This window comes from Thunnus maccoyii, chromosome 20 (genome assembly GCF_910596095.1).
Source record: "Thunnus maccoyii chromosome 20, fThuMac1.1, whole genome shotgun sequence".
NCBI classification, from domain to species: domain Eukaryota; kingdom Metazoa; phylum Chordata; class Actinopteri; order Scombriformes; family Scombridae; genus Thunnus; species Thunnus maccoyii.
Window position 1 is genome coordinate 14,034,241 of NC_056552.1, and position 18,347 is coordinate 14,052,587.

General features: G+C 40.7%; 1 protein-coding gene across 1 annotated transcript in view; it reads left to right on the forward strand.

Annotated features, from left to right (window-relative positions):
• Positions 1-201: 201 nt before the first annotated feature.
• The window catches only part of nrg3b (neuregulin 3b), a 202,621-nt gene continuing 184,475 nt past the window's right edge, over positions 202-18,347 (forward strand). Inside the window, exon 1 of the mRNA XM_042396662.1 lies at positions 202-2,252. Within this exon, the coding sequence (XP_042252596.1) occupies positions 1,412-2,252 (841 nt within the window). The 5' untranslated portion in view covers positions 202-1,411. The remainder of the gene's footprint in view (positions 2,253-18,347) is intronic.

The following is an 18,347-nucleotide window of genomic DNA, read 5'->3' on the forward strand; positions in this document are numbered from 1 at the left end:
GGATAGGAGCCGTGAAACCCACATCACTCACCGCGGATTGAGCAAGCCTCCCCCTCTTCTCCCTCCCTCCTTCCTCTTTCTCTCTCTCTCTCTCACCCTCTCTGTCTCTCCCTAGTCTGCAGCCTCCAAGAACAGCCGCCGCATCATTTTTTTCAGAGCAGCAGCCCCCTCCCTCCCTCCCGCCTCCTCTCTCTCTCCTCTCTCCATCTCCCTTTCTGCTGCTTGCACCACTGTGGGAATGCAGCGAAGGTAAACGAATCGTAGAGGCGTCTTTTTTTTCTCCCCCAAAATCTTCCGCACACACCAATACCGGATCTATCATCACAGTGACGGGCTGCAGACAGACAGCTCTGGAGACACACGACTGTCACTCCGGGAAATCAGAGCGGGGTGGTCGGCGAACGGGATTGGACCCGGATCAGTTGGATTTAGACCGCTACCCAGGACATCACCACCACCCCATCTCACTGGCAGATCACATCAGATCTCTTCTGCCTTGCCTCGGTTTCGGTGGCTTTCACCGGCTTTCTCTCTACTGGATTACCAACAGCTGGAGCGACCAAAAAAAAAGGGTGGCCGGGCATGGAGAACTGAGGGCTGTGAGAAGCAAACTTGAAGTAGCCGATAAAGACACCTGCGAGAGAAGAAGGGAGCGCTCTCATGAAGGTAAAATAAAACTCAAATGAAACCTAAGAGAATAAAGGAACAGAGGAACAATCCGTGGTTTGTATTTTAAGCACCTTATGCGGCCGATAATTGAGAGTGGAGAAGGGTGCTGCCGTAGCCTGGGTTGTTGATTTACGCACGCACACGAGCACGCACATGGATTTACAGCTCCAGTCTGAAGCTCACCACGCAGCGGATCGATATCCTTCTCCGTTCATTTTTGCGTCGGCTTTTTTTTCTTTTTCTTTTTTTTTCTAACAAGGGAGTGAAGCAATCCTGGGATTTATCATCGCTTCGTTAGCGCTGAACTACACTGAGGCGCCCCCTCGCTTCGCTCTCTCACCTGTCCATAACCTGTGTGCTTGTGTGGAAGTGTGTATATTCTTGTGCATTTGTGTGTGTGTGTGTGCGCGTGCCTGCGCGTGTGTGTACGTGTTTGGTTTGTTGTCCGCCAGAGGGAGTGTAGGTTATATTGCTTGCGTATGCATTTGAATGCTGTGACAGTTTTTAATTAGTCGTACGTGACTGTGAGTAGTTGTGTCTGATCGTGCGTTGTGGGTGCTTGTGCATTAGTTCATGTTTTATGTTTGTGCATGTAGATATATAGGTATTGTGTGGGTAATTAATACTTAAGATGCCCAGCATTTCTTCTGCACCACTTCCCCTTCCTCGTATATGCCCTTGTGTCATTTGGCCACCTGTTTGACCTCCCTAACACCCTAAGAGACATAAGAGCTCCAGCAGGATGAGTGAGCGCTCTGGTGCAAGCACTCTAGCAGCCATGACGCTGGAGGAGCCAGGGGCTGAACAAGCATCTCCAAGAGCCCCGGGCCCTCTCCGCTGTGGCCCCTGTGCTGTGTGGCCTCGCCAGCAGACCTGGCTGTGTGCCGTGCCCCTGGTAATGGGCTTTGTGGGACTGGGACTCAGTCTCATGTTGCTGAAATGGATTGTGGTGGGATCTGTCCAAGACTATGTCCCCACTGATCTGGTGGATCCTAAAGGTAGCATTGGACAGGACCCTATATTTCTCTCCAAACCCAGTGCCATGCCCAAGGGGCCCGACATTTCCACCGCCACCACTACTTCAGCTGCCTCTACAACAGCTATGGTGTCGACTACCACGCCGCTAGCAGCGGATGGTACTGCCCCGGCGCCAAGAACTCGATCTGCGCCATCAGCAAACCACTCAGCCAATGGCAGCACTGCCAATGGAGTTGGAAATCGAGCCCCACACCCTCATAACCATGTTGGCACCCGTGTTAGTGGGACTGTGGTTACCACCTCCACCACCCGCACCACCCGACTCACCCCACCACCCAGCGGTAAGGAGGGCACCCCTCGCGGCACTGTTGGAAAAGGAGGCAGCACCGGTAATGGACGTAATGGACCTGCCAACTCAAAGCCAGGACAGACTTCTGCAACCATCACCACCACAGTATCCACTACAACTACCACTACTGTAAAGACCACCGCCAAGGTACAGCCGACCACCTCCCAGCCGTCAGCCCCAGTCAAGCCCACGTCACGCTGGAATCATGGACGCCAAGGCAAGGGCTCAGCTACACGCCCACACCGCTTCCGAACACGTGAGTTCTTTTTTTTTTTTTGGTTTATGGAGTTGTATGAGTGAGTGTGTTTGTGTGCGGTTATCTTAAGATGAGTGTTTTTTCTGGGCCTTTATGGCTGAAGTAATGGTATGTCAGTATAGCTACCAGTAGTCATATATAACTGTATCCCTGTGTTAAAAAAAAAAAAAAAAAGCAAGAAAGAAAACATCTTTTGTCTGTTATGCTCTGATATGACTCATGGTCTGAGAATATAAATTATTTCCTTTTATAACCACATGGAAAGTGTACACTCCAGCAGCTTAACATTAATCGTATTCATTAGCACAGACAGATATCAGGGGATATTCTCAGTATTTTCACCCCTCTCATCTTTATCGTTCACTTGTGCATTAATCTGATATGAATCTTCCTTCTGGAGGAGTGTTTTTTCTCTTTTTTCTTTTTTTTTTGCTCACTGATTTAAGTACCATTTAAGGCTGGGTTTCATCTCGTAGAATTTATTTTGTTTTGCCTGCTAGAGTTGGGATGTTAAAGCTTTGTGATGTGTGCTGTGACCTAGGACAGTATATTTGTGTTATGAAAACAAATAACAGGAGCTGGTGAGGTGTCGAAGTGGGAGAAAGGTTAGCTCACACCTCCTGTCTAGAGGAATCAGAAACAGTACAACCACACATTCCATTTAGATGAGAGGATACTGGGATCAGAGTGTCGCAGGTACCGCTTTTACACTGCAGGGAGAAACTATGAGGGAGGAGAGAGAGAGAAAGAAAGAGATGGCTCCGAGGGGAAAAAAACACAGATATGGGGATGAGAATAAGGTTGTAAAGGACAAGTGGATATAGACGAGGTTGGAAATGGAGAAAAATACTTTGAAAAACAACATAAAGCTGAAGAGGATGGTGAAGGAAGGAAGAGAATACAGGAAGCATAACAAAGGAGAATGAAGAGTGGGAGCTGCGAGTAGAGAGATGGCAGATGGAGTGGGCTAAGTGAGGGAAAGGCTTGAGGGAGATAGAGGGTATAAAGCAGGGGAGCTGTGAATTTTGCATATTTAGCATTGTGTAAAGAAGGAAGGCTTCCTGATTATTCATCCAACAAGGGACATGTTTTTAACATCACAAGGTATTTTTTTTCAGATGTTGGGGCAGGATGTGAGTGTAATCATGGGTACTGACTTTGTATGACTATGTGGAATTTTTTTTTCTATCAAACTCAAGCTGCTCTATATTCCAACTACTACTGGAATAATGCTTACTGGTTGGTTTATATGCGTCATATTTCTATATCTCACCTTCCTATAACAATGCATAGGATCCAGTGACAAATTAGTACTGTGATCAACAAAAAATGAGCTTAATAGATTCACCATGGGAGTGAATTATGAAATTGTCAGCTTTATGTTTTGTTTTTTTCCATCAAGCCACTCCAGAGGGCAAAATGTTAATATGAAAATGGAAACCTTCAATTCCCAACATTTCTGGTGTGGATCAAATGTTTGGACAGGAGTTCCGGTTGACTACATGGTATCCTCTCATTCATCAATTGGATGCGTCAATGGCATCGATTTCACAGACAAACAGTGATCAAGTGACATAATTTTCTTCTTCTTTACCTCCGGGTGAAACATTTGCAGCATAGCTGGTTGGATATTGGTTATTAAATCATATGTATTGTGTTTGCAGTCGCACAGCTTTGGATAGAAGAACTTAAATTCTGTTGTTTTTATCAGTTGAGGGAGAATCAAGTTGGTGTCAAGATTATCAAAATGCCCACAGAAACTCCTCAGACTCCTTCTGCATAATCCACTGCTCTAGAGTCAATTACATCACTCGACAAAAGAGCCACCAAACAGCTGAAACTGCCAATCTGGGTAGCTCCCTTGTGTGAAAATCAGAAATCTGTTTGTACTGTATACTATAAAAGGCCATTGGCTTCAAAAGCTAAAGCGTGCTTAGTAAAGCTGCCATGAGTTAATAAAAGCTTTCAGATATGTGAGTAATTTTCACTGAAGGCTGATGTTTTTGATCAGCCTACATTTTGACATCATGCTGACATTTTGGTCCACTTGTGGAATCTGTTTACCTGCATTTAGTAAATATCTGTCAGGCAACAGGTGGAACTTTGCAGGCACCAAAACACATCTCTGTCATGCTCAAGGAGTTTCAAATCAACAGGTGCTTTTGCAGAGGTTGTTACTAAATTTAAATAAAATCCTTAAAAATCTTTTCAATGTAGATAAAAAAAAAACAACAACTAATAAGAGCTGTAAACTCTCAGCCCTTTCCGTGTTTGACAAAAACATCACCATGGCAGCAAGCATTATTGAAGCTCTTTGGAAAGTATTGGTAATTGGTGACATCAATGATGGTGATAAAAACCTTCCTGGAAAAACAATATTTGTGGAAATAAATCCGGTGATTCTGTACCTGTCTGCCTCTTCCTGAGAAAGTCCATTAACATTGTCAAGCAATGAGTAGTGTAATTTTAATAGCTAGATACCTCACCAGAAAGTTATGGCAGTCTTAAAGCTATTGTTCACAGTGTATAAATGGTGCTGTTCACTGTCATAGCATCTGCAAATTAAAAAACAGATTTTTCTTTTTGCAAGATAAAGCTTTGTGGAAGCTATTGCCAATTTTTCAGGGAATGTTAACATTGACATGTCCCAGTTCACCATACTTACATTGTGTACATTATATATTATACATATTAATATTTTTTAAATTTGAGGTATAATTCTGCAATATCTAACAGAATCAGGCTGAAAGCGGGTTTAATAAGTTAGTTGTAGCCTATTTAGAAGTATGCAATTGTTTAGTCAAGAAGTTTCTTGATGAAAACTTAAACTTGTAATTGTGTCATTTGAATAAAGACATTTGACAATAGGAACAAAAGTCTTATTTGACTGATTCACCAGTTGACTTTGCTGCAGGCTTTTTAAGTCTTTTTAAAAAATGTTCAGGACAGCTCTTCTTGTGCAAAACCATAGCTGTAAATCTTTTGGTTTATGTAGAATCTATTGATAAAATACACCCTCCAACTATCATGTATGATCACTCCCAGTATTCATGAATGATTGGAATTTACACTGAGTCAGTTGAACCTACACTTAACTTGATAGCATACATGGCTAGAATTGAATGCTTAGTGGACCTTTGCCATTGTCATTGTGTACTATGTCAAGTCAAGGCTATGCTGTGTGTTAAATGGCTTCTTGTTGCTATGTTATTCCACCCTTTGTCTGGTATTGACTCTGTTGCTACGGGTTAAAGTATTTAAGCATTCTCTTTAATGGATGCTAGTTTTTTATTCACACAACTCTTGTGGTGTGTGTGTGTTTATTAACACAACCTTTGTGTACAGCATTTATCTGCTATATTATATGCACAGCACTAACACAGTAGCAATATTCTTAAGGGCAAAACACAAGCTTTCATGAATCTAATTCCAGAGTTTCGGGAATGTAGTCTTGGCTGTATCAAACTTACTGTAATAGTATGTAGAGTTGTGCAATGCAGCGTATTTAAATTATAATGATACACAGAAAATGTCTCAGCAGATGATGAAATGCTCTGTAAAACATGGCTTCAGGTGCATTTGTTTTTACCCACAGCCAAGTGATCTCACATTTGATGTTAAGTTGTGTGCTAATGCAGAGATACTGCACAGTCTTGGGTTTCAGATAATATGCATATAGGAGGCATTATCATGATTTTTTTTCCACTCAACTCATCGACATTGCTGCTGCTGAAGATCTAACTTAATCTCTGTGTCGTGGAAGAAAGACAGGCTCTGTCCGTTGGGGATAATGTCATATTTTACCTACTCCTTTTGTCTTTTTTTCTCCTCCTCCTCTCTCCCCCTCTCCCTCTTTCCCCATGGTTATTGTGTCTGCCTCCGTGTCATTGTCTTCCTCTGTCTATTTTTGCCTCGCTTTTGTGCTTCCTATTTCCCTTAATACGTTAGCTCCTCAGCTCACATTCATGAGCATATGGGCAGACACAGAAAAACTGGTGCACTTGTGAACACAAAGACAAGCCTGTAGCATGTGTGTGTCCATACTCATGAATCTATTATCTGGTTTTCTGCATTTGACGCTATTATGTATCCTACTCCACTCTCTTCATACAAGCCCCATTGGCTCAGAAGTAGGGAAATAACAGGCGAATGGAGCAGTGCACAATGAATGCCTGTTGGGAAACCATGGGACTCTGTGTTGGCTCTGGGCCCATTCCACTCTTCTCACTTGCAAGAAATCTTCCTTAGTGAAGTGTGGTTGTAATTCCATGCACATCTCACTAGCCTGATTCCAGACTTGTGAATCCCCACCCACATTCGAATTTTTTGTCAAGCAATTCAAAAGGTCTGGTGTTGCTCTTCAATGGAATCAATGGCTGTTCCCCCAGTTGAGGAAACAACCGATTCAGTCAGCGCCTTTATAGGTTGGAGTCGTTTTAAGAGCGTTGTCAAACTGGGCAAGAGCCAGAATGGATAGAAACTGACACAGCTATCAAGGCTGTTGTAAATCAACTGAGTGAAACAACAGCTATTAAATCAGAACAGCTGTGCACTACAGGCATTAAAAAAAGATGAAAAAGTGTTGTTGCTGTTCTCCCTATGGGTTTAATTTATCAGTTGTCTCCTCTGGTACTTGAGACATTGGATTGGGAGGTTTCAATGCCTATAGTTAGTCTTGCATCTTGGAACCACCTGTGCAGAGGTTTTTATTTTTGGGGTCTACTGTGAACAACATTTTTGTTTTTTCATCACTCCTTTATACAATAGAATAATTGAGCATATAAGACTTCCATCAGCGTGATAAATGGCGAGCTAAGTCATCGCTGATGCATATTCAGTGTTGCCCAAAAATGACACTTAGCAGATCGATTTTTCACTTACAAGTGGTTGGTTTGGGCGAAATAACCAATGTAAGGAGAAAGAAGCCAATGTTAGACTGAAAACTGAAGTGGTAACAATATGACATTCAGTCTGAGTAACAGGCAAGAATCACACAAAGCCAGTGCCAAAGTTGTTTTTTATTCAGGTAGAAAAATATAGGAGCACAACATCGACGGGCGTCTCCTCTGATGTCACTGAAAAAAAGAACAGAAATGGATGTTTTTCCTCACACACAAGCCCCTGTTACTTTTTTGTTTTTTCCTGGCTATACATGACGCCTGCACAAAGTACTACTGTAGAACCAGTGGAGCGTGTAAGGGGGATTAAAAACAAAGATATAAATCCAGTTTGCCTCTCTCTCTCTCTCTCTCTCTCTCTCGCTCTCTCTCTCTCTCTCTCTCTCTCTCTCTCCAGGGAGGTCATGCTCAGATTTGCCAGGCTGCCTCTGAGGCCCCTCTGTCTCTCCTGAGACACGCTCTGCTTGTTTCGTTGAGGCTGGCCCAAGCAGGGCTGCCTCTGCACAGCGTGTGTGTGCAGCTGCGCCAACTTACAAATATCTTTGTAGTTGGAAGGCAAGGTCTTACGCCTGCCTTTCGATCAATTTTTTTGGCTCAAAGTTATTAAGGAATATTTTAGCTGTCTTTATCTTTTGGTTTCAAAATGTGAGTTGCTGATCTTGAATAGCTGCACAGCTGTGTTGTAAGCTTCCAAAGAGTAGACGGTGCAATTTGATAACACACTGAGTAATTCAAAGACGTTTTTTGTAGGCTGTTAGTCACAATGAATACTATTTTGCTTTGCAATACATATGTGAAATTGTCTGTCTGTGGTGGTCACTGTGCATCAAATTAAGTGGTTTTAAAAAGCTTAATTGTTAAAAGTTATTTCAGTAAAGTGCTTTTCAAGAATGTTCCAGAAATCAAAATTATTCATATTAGCATTGAGAGGAGGCATTAGCAAAAGCCATGCTTTTAGACACACTACAGTACTGTATATGTAATTCTTCTGACACTATGTGCCAGCTGGCTTCCATTAGTGTTTCTGTTGTGCAAAAAAATGTACATATACAATCTCAAAACAAAGAGCTCTGGTTCGCTTCCCAATTAATCAGACATGTTTCTTAAAAATACATGAACAATATTGGCATAGTAGAGATTCATCAGACAGTGGAAGAGGTGTGCATATATTTTGCACTTGCAAATTAATGAAACTGTGCAGCATTCTGCAGTGTTGGCCCTGAACATTTAGCTAGCAGAGACACTTGACACTGGTGGGCACCAATTACAAAGCAGAATATATTATTGTGTTCAGTGGGGTAAGCTTGCAGACAAATTATCCCAGAGTGACAGCCCAGCGAATACTTGGAATTTTGTGGGAATTGATCTCATGCCCTTTCCATTGCTAGTGCCGCGCTCTATCCACTGAACCTCACAGAATCAATAAGGAAGAAGGAGGGAGAGAGCCCCGAGTAAGGAGGGCCGGGGGAGGGGGGGATAAAAGGACAGAAATAGTGTGTGTTGGACACAAAAGGGAAAGAAATTAATTTATTGAGGGCGAAGACTGTCAAAAACCATGAGAGCATGCTCCAGAAGTAAAGATCCAGCTGTACAGTTAAGGCATATAGACATCACAGTTGAGTGAATGAGCCTTGGCCAGACATTTTACATATCTCAAACCACCATTCTCCCCGTTCTATTATTATCTCGCTCATTTTTATGCAGATTGCCCCCAAGGTATTATCCATATTTGAATTTTTCTAAGTATTTTACTTCAGTCCTGTCACCAGAATGTCTGTATGATGTATCCTATACAGAACTGAATCAGCAGTACATGTAAATCGGTGGAGGTTATCAGTGGGGTTATATTATACTATATATTATACATGCATTTTATGGCAGCATAGGTGTATGAGTGAACATCTATTAAATATTGCACTATGTTTTGTGCATAAAGAAAATGAGGAAAGCATTTATTACAATGACTTTTGTTAAGAGACATTTCTGGATTTTTAAAAATTGTGCAATGAGACAATAACTGTAGCTGTCACAGCTTTTTGTTCAGTATTTATCATACATTATCATGATGCATAATACTATTGAGGGTATGCTAGAGAGAAAAAAGCTAGCTTTGACAGGTAAACATGAGCAATGTGCTAAAGGTTTAGATTCAGATTTCATTTACTATAGACCACACATTGTGCAATGGAGCACAAACATAAAACAAAACAGCAGTACAATGGCAAAGAACCAGAATAGATCTTAAGCACAAACTAAGTCATTTAAAGAGATGGCAGAACATTACTCAAAAATGCACCCAATTTACATACTGTCCTTGGTTTATCTGTCTGCAATAATAATATAAGTTTAAACATAGTCAGATGGTTTACAAAGTATTCTGGCACGTACTTCTTTCTGTACTCAACAATGCTTGTGTTTTTCCATTCAAACAAAACATGATACTCCCCAGACAGTTGTCATTACATAAATTACAAAACCTTTTATTCCTTTCCAGACCTTTGTATCTTCCTGTTATTTTAAGAATTCTGCTATTAGAAACACAGAAATTACAAATAGTCTGGTCATACCTCCTGTTTTCACAAAGTAAATACTTTTCAAACTTAAAGTCCTCTTTAAATTCACAGTATAAGTCACATGATGACATACTCTGGAGCTTGTAATGCCTCTTCTGCAAAAACTGATATTTTAACCTCTGCTTAGCTGCTGGCTTCAGCATTTGCTATCATCACACCTCTGAGCCAACCAAAGGTGGGAGAAACCACATTCATCTAATATTTACTGAACAGATGTAACCCATGTTGATACACATGTTCCAATCATGTACAAGTTGAATAAAGAACAATACATTGCCCAGATGAGCTTTGATACCTTCCCCTTCAACAAACTCCCCCAGTAACCAATAAATCTCTTTTAAATACCAATACATTGTGAGTATCTTCCTAACTCCCCACATATCATATTATTACAAGTTAACTTTTAATTTATACTTGAGGAATTTCAGATGTCTGTCTTCTCAAACCTCCATTTTTCGCATGCATACAACATAGCTGGTGTCACAAGCCTATCACAAAGTTCTAGTCTAGTATCTATTTGTAAATCACACTTCTGACACTTACAGAGCAAAGCTAACGTATTTCTTGAGGGCTGTTCACAAAGTTCCTTGATAGCAATTTTAAACGAATCATTGTAATTAAATACAGTTAATGTAATACAGTAATAGTACAGTAATACAGTTTCTAACTCCTCACCATCACAGAAGAATTGATACTTCTTAACATCAATTTTGTGATGGCCAAACATTATAACTTAAGTTTTACTACTGTTTCTCAATGTCCATTTCCTACAAAAACAGCACATTTGATGACACCATAATAATGGTGTCATCTGCATACATTAATACCATGAGTTTAATATTACTGTCTATCATGGCCACATCACCACATCTAGCCGGCTTGCATCCATTTTGTACCAAATATTCCTCAAGATCATTTATAAATAATGCAAATAATTGTGGGGATAAGTTTTTACCCTGCCTGACCCCAGTCAAGCTAACAAAAAATTCAGATTTGGCTCCACAGGACTTGATATGGTTATATATGTTCACAATGACATCAAACAATCTACCCTTAATACCTGCTTGAAAGAACAGAACAGGCTCCTTTTCTTAAAGCAAAACAGTTCTACAGCATGTTTAAGTACAAATATATGATCAACTGCGGAGTACCCATTTCTAAAACCTGCCTGGTTTTCCTTCGAAATACTATTATCTTCACAAAACTTGTACAACCTTACATTCAATGTATTAGTAGAAAGCTTGCCAAAACAACTCAAAGGTGTAATACCCTGATAGTTATTGCAAACATCAATATCCCCATTCTTTGTATAGATTGGAACAATAAGACCAGTAACCCAATTTTTAGGGATTATCCCTGAGCTCAGGATAGTGTTGAACAAATTAACATAAACAGGTAAGAAGATGCAAGCTGTACTCTTTATGTATTCATTCAAAACTTTATCTCTACCAGCAGCCTAACCACTCTTAAGGTTTGCTATACCTTTTGCAATTTCCTCCTCTGTGAAATCAGCATTTAGTGCCCCAGTAGCAAATATATGATCACTACTGACCTCCTCTGTTAACTCATCCCTTTGGGGTTCACTATCTGCCAGGCTTTTTAAGTGTTCATAGAAGTCTTCCAGCTCTTTATCCTTATTATTGTCAGCCAACATATCCTAGTATAGCTTTGGGTTTTTTTTTTACCTTCATTTTCCTATTCTCACTTAAATTTCTTTCTATGAGCTCTCTGTGTCTTAATCAATTCTCTTTCATATTCTTTACTTTTAGTCCTTAAGTTTTACCCATTTTCCACACTTTTACATTTATTAAACATCTTCTTAGCTTTAAGATATGCATGTCTTTTATATCAACATTCAAAATTAAACCATGCTGTTTTTTCACATGCACAGTCTTATTCCTTTTCCACATCTTTCTAGGGAAAGTAACTCTCGCACTATCAATCACGATTTTGCATATTTCATCATCCACAGACATAACATCCCAATTATGTAACAGATTGTCCAAATTGCTTAACTGTATGTTTTCTACAAACTCCTTTCTTTTCTCCTTGTGCCATTTACCAATTTCTGCACTGCCTTTTACAACAGAATCCCGTGTGCAGTCATGATGAGTCACTGGTTCCTCCTTGTAAACTTTATAGTTCCCACACAACACCAATTCAACAATACAGTGCTTATCTGAGAACAGGCAATAAAAATCATGCACATATTTTTTTTTACTCTGCCTAATAAAAGGGGAACCAATCATGTAGTCAATCACAGTATTATCAGTTGAAGTAATTTTCCCCACATATTTATCTTACCCACATCTGCCATTTAAGATACAAAGAGCAAGGTTTTTGCACATACTCGAAAGAGCAATGCCATAGCCGCCGTAGTTTCTAGATGTATCCATTGACTTTCTCCTCAATGGTATTTGAGCCAGTTTTTTGGCAGTACACAAAATTCCATAACCCAATCTTCTCTTTCTTTGGTGTGTGCATTCATGTCCCCACAGAGGAGAAGATAGTTGGTATCAATAGAAAGGTCAAGGATAGCTTATGTTCGATCATCAAACATAACAATATTAGCGTATCTACTCTTGTATGGCAGGATATAAACTGCCAGGAGCAACAAGTCTTTCTCACAGTTCAGTAAATTTCTATTGATTCATACACATACACAAGCATTATTATGGACTATTTTCTGCACAAACTTATCCCCAATAGCATTACTTACTGCGATTAGAATTCCACCTGATTGCAAATTTGTACGATTATATCGATTCTTGATAAACACTTTGAAGCCCATGTGATTTTGGTATGTATATATCATCTGTTTTTGTCTCCCTGAGGCATAGGACATTGTATTTTTTACACATTTCAATGAAATCTGGGATTTCTGGTTTACTTCTTATGCCACAAATATTTAGGGTAATTATTTGCAGATCCTGACACCAGTGGCCTTCTATTTGTACTCTGGGCCTGTCCTATCAGTCAATTCAGGAAGACGTTGAGTTGTTGACGGCAATGTATTTACCATCCTTCTTGCAAATGACTTTGCCATCTTTGATGAATGTGTATTTGCATTTCTCCTTAGCATATTTAAACAGTTTATACCTCAAATTTGTTAGGTCCTCACAGCTGAATACTTTCTTGTACATATTGTTTTCCTTTAGCTTCTTCTTATTCATCATCAAGCCAGCCTTCTTTCTCCTGCACACATATCTTACTATCACTGGACGGTTCTTATCCTGCTTCCTTGTGCTGCCCAGCTGGTGTGCTGTTGAAATATCCTGCTCCTTTACATCCAAACTGGCAGCTGCAGCAAGTCGGCACACTTTCTCTATCAGCCGGTCCTCACTCTCTTTACCATCCTGTTCCTCCTTGATGCTGTTGATTCAGACATTTACCTTCCAGCTGTTCTGTTTGAGCTCATCCTCTTTGTATTTGCAATCCAGAATGTTGTTATTGATCTTTTTATCGGCAGTGTATAAGTCCAGTTGTTTCTGCACAGCCTCAACAATAGCAGGTACTGCTGCTTTGATGGTAATCAGCAATATTTTAGATGGATCCTCTGTGCAGAAGTAGACCAGAATTGAATCCGTTTCAGCCTCAACTGCTGCCATTATGTCTGTGTGCATAGTGTTCTCTTTACTTTCACCTATCATGCTCTTTATGATAATTTCATCCTCATTGTTTGTCTCATAATGATTAGATAGGAAAACTCCTGTAGAGGCACTACTCTTTTTCTTTTCTCATTAATGGGCGGAATGTCCACTTTGCTAGAGAGATGGGTTGGTCACATAGTTAGGGTGTTTTTTGCTGATGGCACTCTCGTTCTCGGTTCGAGCATGGTGGTCATCTAACTTCTGTTGTGGCTTTTCCGTGACAACCTCATCCACGAAACCCATTTTAGAACATTGTCTCCTTGTAGCAGGCTTCTCCGTCAACAGCAAGGCCGTCCTCTAGGCTTGGCGCACAGGTTGCTTCACCTGTTCAAACCCTTGCCAGTAAAATTTTCAAAAGCCTTCCACCAGGAAATTATATGAGCTGTATTAGAAGTACTTTACATTTAACGTTCACTGAGGTTAGATAATCACCTATGTCAAGGCAAAAATCCACAAAATTTACTCCTCTTCTGTTCACTTGATCATTCCAGCCATTTTTTCGAAAGCGGAAACCAGCTGCACCGCTTGACCACTTCATGCATGTGACCAAAGACATACCAATGTGAAATTGCGACCAAATTGTGTCATGTCAGCTGAGCGGTTCAGTACAGAACCTCCCATGTAACATCTAAGATTGGAGCCTTGGATTGTTGATGCATGCCATCCTCCATCACATAGAGACATTTGATCCTTGATTTGAACCTCTTAGGCATCACTTCCTTTCATGCTGTGTACATACAGTATCCCACCTCCTTCAGTCAAATTGGCAGACCTTAACCACATTCATGGCCCTAACCTTAACCTTCCACAACCTAAAGCGTACAGAGCTTGTTGGGGGTGCTAAAAGGCCTGGGACCAAGTGCTTCCTGAGGGAAATTGGCCTGGGAAAATCCCTGTTTCTCCCCTTGTGTTTCTTATTGCACTTCACTGTTCATGACACAAACACACAAAAAATCTTAACACACTAAAGGAGCAAAATCAAATAATTCAACCTGAAGTTTTTAATTGTAAATTCTACTGTAGTCTTCAAGTCAAGTGCTCAGGTTCAAATATCATTCATTATCCAACCAGTTATGTCTAAAATTACAAATTTGTTGTCCATTACATTCCACATACTTTATGTGAATGCTAGCATACCAGTGAAAGTAACACTGTGATGCTGCTGCAATAGTTGTCTTGTAAAGTTTATCTGATGCTTTTACATGACTTTGACTCTCAGGGAACTCATAGATTGGCGGAGGAGAGGCTTGCCCACCAGGGTGGAAAATTAACTTTAAAAAAAAACTTTAAAATATGAATCTTAATCTTGAGAAAATCTACCAGCCACTGACAGATAAATGTTCAAATTCACCTGCCACTCAGTAGTAAGTCATTATTTTGCGTCTGAAATCTACCAACCACTTTCATATTTTGCAAGCATTTGGCTGGTAGCTGGTGCTAATTTCCAACCCTGTTGCCTATTCTAGCAGGCTAGTAAGTACTGACTGAGGCCATCTTAGGCCTTCTTAATGTCACTGTGTGATTTATGTAGACAAAATGTCCACCGGGAGGTGGCAGAGAGAAGAAGAGCTAGGGTGGGGGAATGTGTAGGGGGGTGGTATGGGCTGAAATATTAATGTATGGGAAGAGAAACGTGGAATGTGTGTTGCCGGAAGTGTGAATAATTGATGAAGCTTCCCTTTTATAAAGTGCTTGAGATGTCCCATGCACTGGAGTCTAATGGCAGAAACATGGTATAGGATCTTACTGTACAGTACTTGGCCTCCACAGGCTGTCTTTCAAAGGCAGAGGCACCAACAGTCATAATATTTTAGGTCCCAGGAAACAAAATCAGCAAAACGTTAGATTCACAGCTTCTTTTTGCTCATCTCTTTTCATAAATGCAGCAAGAAGTCCCCCCGCAGAGTTAATGGTTACTAATGTTTCCACTGAGAAATAAAGGTGTTCCTAGCCTAAGGAAAGAAATAATCCTAATTGAAAGTAAACAGTGGGATCATTATTGTCTCTGAACATGACTCCACCGCTTTATATCTTTTCAAATTGGAAGAAATGGAGGATAGAGAACAATTTTAAAGACTGAGTTTAGTGGTGGTGGTGATGTGTGTGTGCTGGGGGAGTACTCACTGACTCACTCATTTTAATCACATGCTGTCATGCCTACTTACCCACAAGTCTGCCACAACACTTTTTTGCTTTTTAGGAATGGGTACTTTATACTGGCCTGCTTCTAATCCACAAAACCATTCGCAATTTCTTTCATTCATTCATTCATTCATTCATTTATTCATTCATGTGCAGAGAATGCAGCGACTTGCTGATAGCTAAAGGGCACGGAGATATAGTAGTGCATGTGGCTGTAGCAGTGCAGAGAGGATTACAGTCCATCATATCTGATCTGAGACTGTTAGATCCCAATATTGAATTACGGACCCTGCGGGGTCTCTGGTTCCGTTATCAATTTGCAAACGAATAACGCGGAAAGGAAGGGGATGGGGACTGGTGGTGGTGGCGGTGGAGGGACGCGTGGCTTTGAGGCAGGTTTTGGTGGGATGCGATGAATCTAATAACAGCCAATTTTTTCTGTCCAAGTGGCGACACAACTACAGTGCCAAGTGTGATTTAGGTATTACAGAGCTTGAGTTCTCCCCTATTCAGTTGGATATATGGTCCCATTTTGGAGGGATTACAGCTGTAGTGGCTGCATAAAGACTTCATTAACCATTATAAAAACTTATTTATGGCCCACAAATCCTTTAGAGCAACATTTTAAAAGCTGTATGCGTGGGTTATGAAACGGGAGCACTGTGTGTATGATTTTAAGATATGTATGACATACAGTATGATGTTGTTGAGTTTCATCAAAGGGGGTGTATCATGCAAATTTCCTTGTCTGTATTTATACTGCGGAGCTCCACTTGAATATCTTTGCATGATTTACAGTTTAAAAAACTCTATATTTATCTTATACTGACGATTTATGCAGCCCCTCAGTTCAGCCTCTGTCAGAAAGAGGCCGTTTTGGCACCTGTCTCTTTAAAGCTCCCCTCTCTATTATTCCACATTACATTACATTAAATGTCAACTTCATCTGTATGTTTGAGCCAAAACGTGATCAGAAATATGCAAGTGGACAACACAAACAACACGTGGAACAACTTTAGCAACAACCGTAGCAACAAAGGCTTCCAATGGACGGTCGTTTGTGGGCATGGGCGAACAATCTTTCATCATCACTTGGAGGAAGTAGGCTGAAAGTTATAATATGTAATTATTCCACATTAAAATGTCTAAAAACAACTAGACCTATGTTATATATTTTGTTGAGTTGTGCACTTACATTATCCCAAATGTTTCCAACAACAAACCCAGAGAAATCTGTAATTTAATCAAAGTAACGGACCGTTTCATTTGGTCGCCTGTCGATGGCATCATACCTCCTCTACTAAAGAGTAAACACGCACAAGATGCATACGGCGGCGCTGTGTTTGTCCCCTACAATGCTGTCTACCAAAGAGTAACTTACACACATACAAGATAATACATCGGCGTATTGGTTGTTCCACAGAAACTGTTATAAATTGACTTTTATTCAGTTTTAAGCCACATTTTCATGATAAATTTAGGTCGCGTTTAACTATATCTTGTAGCCGGAAGAAGGATTTTAGTCATTGGACCTCTGGATCTTAAGTTATCAGAGAAATAAACTGGGCAAATGTTAGCAGCAGCTTGGCTAACAGCCCCTCCAGGAAGTCCGGAGGTTGCTGAACATCATTGGAGAAATAATGATTTTTTAGGTAGAACAGCTTTAATTAGTATTTTAACGATTTTAATCTGCGTGTACTTTTGTTTTTGGAGAGGAGGAGACCTCTGCAGATAATTCGGCTCCCGGGAGAAACCAGCTGAACGTCTGGATCTAAAGTTATAAGAGAAATAAACCGAACAAGTGTTAGCAGCAGCTCGGCTAACAGCCCGTACCTGACGTCTGGTGGTCGCCGTACATCGTCTGGGAAACACTGATTTTTTAGGTGAAACAGCTTTATTCAGTGTTTTTACCTGTAATCACCGGGTCCGTTTGTTCTGGAGAGGAGGAGACCTTTGCGGGTAATTCGGCTCCCGGTAAAAACATCCCGAATGATTAACACTGGTGTAATCCTATCCCGGTGAAGCTGGTTATTTAACAACGGAGACAACAACTCCCATGATCCCTTGCTACTTCTGACCATCATCACACTCCGTCTTTTGTTATTGTCTTGATTGAGAGACCCCTAGCGGCTGAAATAACATATTGTCCGTTGAAGCCATACTTGACTTTCAAGTATAAAAATAACACAAAATCACAAAAAACATGATATGTCCCCTTTAAAGTTGAATTACATTGCCCAGTGCTTTTTTAAGTAGATACTCAAGTAACATTTCATAATAATAATTTAAGTTACTGTCTGGAATGTTGTTAATTTAAAATTTGCATTTATCTTGTTGGCATGAAAATAAGCCTCTAGTTGTAACGTGTAATTTAGACAGAGTTGCATCAATTCCTCCAAACTTCTCTATCTAAACCCTGATTATTGCCAAAAAGGAAAGATATTTAAGTCACGACTTCAAGCTGAGGTATGTGCAGCATGTGGAACATGATTTCTCACTAGCTGTGCTTCGCACATAGCATCTGGGTACATGACGAGCCTGCAGGAAAGTGTGGATTGCGGAGGTTGCAGCAGTCGGATTGATTCACTGCAATGTGTGGCCCGCTGCCACCCCCAGTGACGGGAAATGTGCCATGGTGCCCTGGTTGAGATTGAGAGGCTTGTTGTGGTGTGTGGAGGTGGAGGTGGAGATGGAGGTCACCTCTCTCTCTCTCATGCCTCCCTCCCACTATCATTCATGCCTCTATACTTAGTTTCTCCTTTTTTTATCCTCATCCTGCAGTCTATTTTAAGACACCCTCTTGCCTCTCTCTTTCCTCTCAGTGCTTCTTTG